This window comes from Crocodylus porosus, unplaced genomic scaffold (assembly GCF_001723895.1).
Source record: "Crocodylus porosus isolate Cpor-Errol unplaced genomic scaffold, CroPor_comp1, whole genome shotgun sequence".
NCBI lineage: Eukaryota > Metazoa > Chordata > Crocodylia > Crocodylidae > Crocodylus > Crocodylus porosus.
Genome location: NW_017728948.1, coordinates 21821738 through 21829639, shown reverse-complemented (window position 1 = coordinate 21829639; position 7902 = coordinate 21821738). Strand labels below are relative to the sequence as shown.

The following is a 7902-nucleotide window of genomic DNA, read 5'->3' as shown; positions in this document are numbered from 1 at the left end:
CTACTTCACGGTCAGGGCAGCTAGGATCTGGAACCAACTTCCAAGGGAAGCGGTGCTCGTTCCTACCCTGGGGGTCTTTAAGAGGAGATTAGACGAACACCTTGCTGGGGTCGTTTGACCCCAGTAATCTTTCCTGCCACGGTAGGGGGTTGGGCTTGATGATCTACTCAGGTCCCTTCCGACCCTAGAAACTATGAAACTATGAATTTCCATATTGTACTATAAATGATCATGCATACAACATCAAGAGCATTGTATAGGATTCACAGAACAAATCCAAGCCCTGTCCTGAACAGCCTCAGGCCCAATTTTACAACCTTGCTTGCAATAATCTTCTGGGCCTCTGGAAGATGAACAGATTCAAGCCCTGAGTTTATTTTAGCGACAAGACACAATTAGTGAGATGATGAAAATGGGTAGCAGATATAATTGTAGGAATCAATAATATCTGACTGAGTATATGATGTTAATGATACACAGCAGTCCTTTCACTGGCTCTCTCCACAGAAATATGATTCACCTTAGTAGCGATTTTGGAGAGTTAGAAATTTGGTTTCTTAACTTTCCCCATCAGCTCAAACTGAAATCAATGTATGAATTGCTGCACTGATGGCAATAGTAGTAGGAGTTAGCATGGAAGCTAGGGAAATGGCTTTTGCTAATGTAATTTTTTCACTGACGCATAAAGAGTTAAAACAAATTACCCAATGCAGCTAATAAATAAGATCACTGACATTTTCCAGAGCAATGGTATATGCCACTTGCTTTTAAGTCCATACTTCTGGGAACTAGAGCTGAAGAGAGAAATAGCAAAGGGGATTAGGCATATTAATGCATTTGTTCATGTGTTTGTTTTCAGCTGGGACCTAGTCTACCAGTATCTATTTGTACTTGATAACCCAATGAAACTAAACTGTGCAAAGTCTGGGATTCTGCCGAGTCACTTTGCAAAGCAAAAGAAAACTTGCATGCAGACCAATGCCTGGTCCAGTCCTTCTTTCTTACTACTCCCAACCAAGGCCTAACATAGGCAGAATAGTTTTTTGTTTGAAGAAATGTCACTCTGGGCCTAATTCATATCAGGACTTCAGCATTACCTAGCATTGTAACAGTTAATCTTCATGCCCTTGCCATCCAGTGTGATATTCTGGCCAAGATTAGGTGCTGATTGATGCTCCGTCTGGGATGGCTTGGGACAGTTAGGCTATGTCTACCCTGTTTCTCAGGGCCAGTCTTAAGACTTGGCCATGCCAGTCAGTCACATTACATCAAAGACCCCTGTATTCCACCCTGCAACCTAACTTCCAGAAACTCTGCAGAATATAAGGGCCTGCGAGCAAGCCTCTGCCTATCCTGCATTTCCACATGGTGTGTTTGGAATTTACCTGGCCACCGCAGACTGCAGTCACACTAATCCACAACTTCCTGTTCCTAACTTGTAGCAATAAGGTAAGCCACTGGAGTGGTAGATATGAAAAGGGTAGCTCGTGGGATTCAGACTGATTGAAGGAACCATACTAATAGCGTAGACATGCCCTTTGTTGTCACGTTGTATGCATGTGGTAAGAATGGTAATCACACAAGCCAATTTGCTGAGTGAAGAGCAGCCTACCTTAGCCAGTAAGAAATGCTAAGGCGAGGTAATTGGGCACTGACTTTAGCTGAGGAGTCTCAGTTGCTGACCCTCTCCTGGAGTTAGATGCTTAAAACAGGTCAGTCCCTTTCATGGAGAAAAAATACCAGGGAATAAAACTGCATGCATAGTAGCTCATTGGCTACAGTGGGCACACCTGGAAAACTAAATTATGCCTCATTGCACTGTAGGCACATTCATCCTAAAAGAGGTACCTAAAGTCCCTGTATACCAAATTGCTGAAAGAAAAGTTCCCTGGGCTGTTTGTGAGCATGCCCAGAACTGCTTCAAAGCTGAGGGCTAAACTCTATTTCACGTTTTACCCACCTGAGTGGTATTTACCTAAGTGGTTTTTTTGCACATACACAGAGTTTGACTTGAATAGCTATGCTCACCCTGCATGTCCCTTCTGAGCTGCACTTGGACCACATAGGGTCTGTGGCAAAATAGAATTGCCTGGGCTCATGTCTAACACTGAGAAAGCCCCAAAATTTTAGTTTAAAAAATTGCAATTAGTGAGTGAGGGAGCAAGGCAGAGTCCCACCCCGTTAATCCAATAGGTCAGTGCTTAGGGCAATAGCCCAGGGAACAAGAGACCTAGGTTTTGAACCCACTCACCTAGAAGGCCTTGAACTTACATCTCCAAGTTTCAGCAAAGTGCTCCAGCCACCAGGCCTAGGGATAGCCCAAGCTATTCTCCAATCCTCATCTTGAAAGTAGCCCATCATAAAGAAGAGGAGGTAAAGATGTATGGATCCAAAAAGAAAGTAAGCTAGAGGAAGGGTGGCTCAATGAGACAGACACTGCCCTGAAAGGAATCAAGCCCTCAGTTCTTGGCCCTGAGCCTCAATAGTTTTTCTGCATCTTACATTTATTATTCATTGGATAAAAGAATGAACAACAGTGGGATAGTTTCTGCCCCACTGGGCATCACAGAGTAACAGAGTGCAGGGAGAGTTGGATCCCTACAGTGGGATCCAGAGTAGCCAGCATGCTAGAACTAGTCACTAGGGAACACTGAGTCAGACAGTGTGTCAGAAATCCTGCCCCACTCCAGTGATCAGGAGCCTGAGTTGGGGTCTCTGACAGGCAGTTTCCTTTACACCCTAAACTCCTCCTTGGAGGGAAGGCACATACATTTTTTTCTTTGGAGAAACTGAATAAGGTTCCCCTTCCTTTTGGCACAATGGTAGTAGTGGTACAAACACTGGGCACATCTACATGTTCATTAATGTGTTGCAGTTACTGTGCATTAAGTTTAGTACTTGTATAATCAAAGCACAGGAACCGATGCTATTGCTCAGTAGCACTAGCACATGCCTTTTTAGTGACGCTACTGCACTGTAGCCTAATAATACTGTGCAGTAGCACGTCACAGAAGAAACAGGGTTAGTACGCTACTGCACAGTATTATTGGGCTTCTGTGGATTATAGAGTGGGTAACACCAGAGTATGTCCAGTGGAGAATGCACTGGACTCAAATTACAGTGGGAGACTTGTTGTGCCACTCTTATTGCATTTACTGGGTGCATTTACATGTGCAATTTTTCTCCATAGAAAATTCAGGCTCATTAAACTGCTCCTGGACACATTTACACATGCACCCATGTTGAAAGCAAATTGTGCTCAACAGAAACAGCCCAGTCCAGGGCTGCTCCTGTCCTCTTCTGTCCCCCTGGTGCCAGCCTCTAGCTGTCCCAGTTCTGGAGCACAGCTCCAAACTGCACAGGGTAGGGGGAACTGTCCCAGCTTGATGGGCAGCTACCTGCCAGCCATTGGGAGATAGGGGCAGGCCTGGAGTCCCGTAAGACAGGGGGAGCTGTCCCAGTTCAGCCTCCACAGATCTGGACCCATCCTGATCTCCGTGGGGCAGGGAGACCTTTCCCAGCTGTTGGGCAGCTGCTTCTCAGCCCTGTGGAGATCAGGAGTCATCCCAATCTCCACAGGGCTAGGAGATCTGACCCAGCTGCCAGGCAACTGCCTTCCAGCCACATGGAGATCGGGACCATCCCAGTCTCCATGTGGCTGAGGCAGTGTCCCACTGAACCTTGACAGCTCTCCCTGCCCCCTGTGGCCTCCTGTTGCCTAGGCTGACCAGGAGCAATTTACTCCTGGTCAGCATCTTCACATGATCTTTGGCACATTAGTTTAACGCACTGATTTCTTGTACCTGTATGTACAGGTACTAGAAAACGGTACATTAGACTAATCTACTGTGCAGTAATTGCTGCCCACATATAGACAGTAAAGCTTTACTGCACATTAGATTAGTCTAATGCACAGTAAAGCATTTTATGTAGATGCACCCACTGTTTATCATCACTTCAGTCCTCTGTAGATCATCTCCTGCATCTTTAAATAGGGCATATTATTCTCATTGAAATCTACAGAGAATGATGTATGCTAAGTGCTGAGTAGTATTATTATATAATTTAGCTGCACCTTTCTTTGCTTTTAAACAGAATTTTAAAAATGATAAAAAAAATAAATCATCTCTAAAAACAAGGCACAACTCAAAGTCATTTTTATGCATTTTTGCTGTCATTTTATTGAAAAAAAGCTGGTATTCACATATTTATATTTTTATTCAACAACAGTTAGCTAACTTGTGCAACACAAAGAATGCAGCCATGAACAACAGCTTTCAAAACAATCAGATTTACCAACTTTACCATCACTTAGTCTACGCCACTGAAAGCTCAAACCAAAAAGGAAAAAAAAAAGTTTTAAAAGTTTCACAATGACCATGTTAACTTTCTTACATTCAAGAAGACCAGGCAACCAAATTGTACTAGTGATGTCAGACAAGACTGGGATACTGGTCTTTTAAAGATTTCTAGATTTTTCTTTAATAGTCACATCTCATCATTTTGGTTGGGAAGTCAATAATTTCATAACGCTCCAAAGACTTACTTTATCTTAACAAGATCTTTTTGGTACCCAAATGTGAAACAGACTAAGGTACTTGAAATAAAATATTAGAACTGTTGTATTAAGATCTGCTTTATAATAAATTATCTATAGAATCTCATTTGAAGATGTTAGAAGCTAAATATATGTTTTACAGTACTTCTAGCTGCAAATGCCAGTATGAGCTGTTAGCATTTTGAGCTGCAAAGGTTAATTGGATGAGGCCAAAAGTCAAAGAAATTGTATGATACCCTTGAAGCAGTAGTTTGGCATTAACAAGATTTCTATACAATTTACCACATTCTTAAACCTTTTTACAAGAGAAAAGGTGGTTGCTAAATTTAATTAGAATATGTACATATAATACTGTCCATGTCTTCTAGAGCATACAGTGTTTTATAAACAAACATTCCTCATTCCCTTGAAAGTTAACCTACACGTTTCATACGGTATGTGTATAGTATGGTTGGAAACTGATGCACATGCGTTTGTGCTTCTACACACAAATCTATACAGCCTCGTTCTAGAAAATTTTAAAGGTACGTATTTTGTGTGTCAAGGCAAGACTTCATAGAAAAAGTTGTAGCTTTTTTGTAATCCTTGTTAGCAGATTTCCCACCCACCCCACCCTCCCCAAATCAAACTATAAAAGCATGCAGGTCCATTTATCAGTTCATTCTCCATTAGTTAGGAGTCAATGCAGAATGGTTTAAGGTCATAAAAGAACCTTTTCTATGTGAGGGATTTTAATCAGTGTAGATCAGACAGATCATCTGAGTCCGTTACACTCCTTTATTCGTGATTTGAAAAGAAATCATTTGGGGTAATATTTGTTTTCTGCAGATGTTAGTAGGCATACAGAAAGATTTCCTAAATTAAATGAATTTTCAAAACAGAACATCACACCACTTGCATATAACTCTCAAAAGCAGCATCTTCCAATTATATTGCAGTTCTTTTGAAAACAGAATTGTGTAAACATTTCCCTCCATTTAATCCACAAATCATTTCTGTGACCTTAACAGTGGGGCAAGCTGAAAACTTAACGTTCACTGAACCATGGTAACTGGTAACTTTCATAGCACTTAGAGATACTGTGGCATATGCTGCGTTATCTGGGTATACTGAAAATACACGTGACATCAATAACTGTGATGCAGTAAAGAAATGAAGGATTTTAAGACTGCACAGTTTTGACCTGGCTTTGCACCCATTGGCTGTATTCAGACAAGCGCAGATGTGCAGTATGTGGTGCCACAGACCCATCTGTGGTGCTACACACTGCACATTTAGGCATTCCTTGCAATGCTACTTTGCAGCGGGGGTGGGGGATTTGACCCCAGGAGATCCCAGGCTAAAAATCCTGCACAGAAAAAGCAGGGTAATACATGTGGCGGACAGGCTCCCGGCTGCAGGAGTGCCATGGCTGCAGCTTCCCTAACCCCCAGGATTCCAGGGAAGGCTGCTAGGGCCAGCACAGTTGCTGGCCTCCCCTGCCCCACCCAGGATAACCTGCTCTACGCTACAGTGCACATGGCACAAGCATGCCCCAGGGACAGGCAGTGGCACAAAGTAACCAAACGTCCACCCTCATCTGGATGTGGCCACTGAAATCAAATATTGATTTCAATAGCAGCAGAGTTAGGGCAACACATGAGTGCTTTTGAAAATCCTACCCCACTATTTAAATAACTCATGTGTACATCTCTTTGTGCTCTGAATAGTATGTAACCAGAAAGCAGCAAATATTGAATTTTTAAATAGCACCCACCGTAACTGGTATCTTTACATCTACAGCCTGATTGAATAGAAATGTATATGCAGAGTAAATTGGCTTTTATAAGAAGAACCTGAATAAATCTACAGTAATTCATTTTTTTTAATCAGAAAGTTGAAATACAAAGTCAGGATTTTTAGCAGACGTAAAAAAACTGTAAAAGTGTTTGTGGAACTCTGGCACTCCTATAGAGGGAGGGCAAAACACTAGAGATGGAAATATGGCAGGTGGACCCGGAGGAACGTTTTTGCTCGTTATTAAGGGAAATCATTTTATTTTGTTTCCAGTTTAGTATCTGTCAACATCTTTTTTCTCTGCACCGTGATATAAGGGGGATGCAGCTATTCACTGAGAAATAAGTCCATGTCAACCTGAAAGCCTGTAAAGCATTACTGAAGAAATCAAGAGCCTAATGTAAAAAGCTCTAATAATGTGGTAAACCTTGAAGGCTGCAGAGGAATGCAGCAGCACAAGACCCTGGTCCTGTGAAGCACTGAGTTCCTCTGAGAGTTAACCAGAGTGGAAGGTACTCAGCACCTAACAGGACCAGTTCCCAAATGAAAACCCCTGATTGTTTAAAAAACTGATCTAGACCAAAGTACTGAATCTGTAGTAGTATTTGATAATTACATAGTTGCAGTGATTTAAAACTGTTGGTTGCCACCAATGATACAGGGTGAAGGGTGGAGGGATGGATTCTACAAATTCCACCACAACGACCATACTTTTGTGAAGGTCACGTCCTTCTACAACTCTCAAAAGGCTGGCTTATAAATACAGAGGGATATTGATAAACCTAGTGCATTTCTGAGTTCACTTTATCCTGAAATATGTACAGATTGTTTGTCGCTGCTATAGCAATTATGTTCTCAGTCGGGTGCCATGCTGTATGCAAGATCTTCTTCATAAAGTCCAAACTGTCGACACTGATGTCATCTTTCCTTCGTTTGCCTCCAACACAGACTCGGCGGGGTTTCAGAATAGCTCGGGGCTTACTGCTCTCCCGGGATGCCTCCAAGGTAACGTCACGTTTGGTGTTTCGGTCAAACATTCGAAAGAAGTTGTTATATGCACCTGTCATTATGACACTGCAGAGAGAACACAGAGGCAAGATTAAATAGAAGGATGTACTAACTCTACTAACAAGAATGAATCAATACAGCAGCACTTCACCGGTGCCTTTATATATTCTTAGGGGCAACTGAGATAATACAAGCTGGCCTCATCTACACGAGACAGTGGCTGTGCAGTATCTCATTACTACTGCGCAGTAGCATCACATGGCATGAAGCATGACTCAATGCTACTGCGCAGTAGTAATGAGCTACTGCACAGTCAGCATCCCCAAAACAGCCATTTGTTGACACTACTGTGCAGTAACTCCAGTTGAGGGTGTTGAGGGAGCTAGCTGGGGTTACTGCAGGGCCCTTGGCATGGCTCTACGAGCGCTCGTGGTGCTTGGACCAGGTGCCAGATGACTGGAAAATAGCTAACGTGGTCCCCATCTTCAAAAAAGGGAAGAGGGAGGACCCAGACAACTATAGGCCCGTCAGTCTTACCTCTATCCTTGGGAAACTCTTTG

At 42.7% G+C, this 7902-nt stretch overlaps 1 protein-coding gene across 4 annotated transcripts in view; it reads right to left on the bottom strand.

The window, feature by feature from the left end:
* The window catches only part of PPP2R2C (protein phosphatase 2 regulatory subunit Bgamma), a 350473-nt gene that overhangs the window by 14323 nt on the left and 328248 nt on the right, over window positions 1-7902 (bottom strand). For 3 of the 4 annotated variants that reach the window (XM_019553339.1, XM_019553338.1, XM_019553340.1), the window contains one exon: window positions 4155-7408. The exons of the other annotated variant lie outside the window; for it this stretch is intronic. In XM_019553339.1, the coding sequence (XP_019408884.1) occupies window positions 7117-7408 (292 nt within the window). In that variant the 3' untranslated portion in view covers window positions 4155-7116. Of the gene's footprint in view, window positions 1-4154; window positions 7409-7902 lie in introns of those variants that run through there. 4 annotated transcript variants of the gene reach the window in all.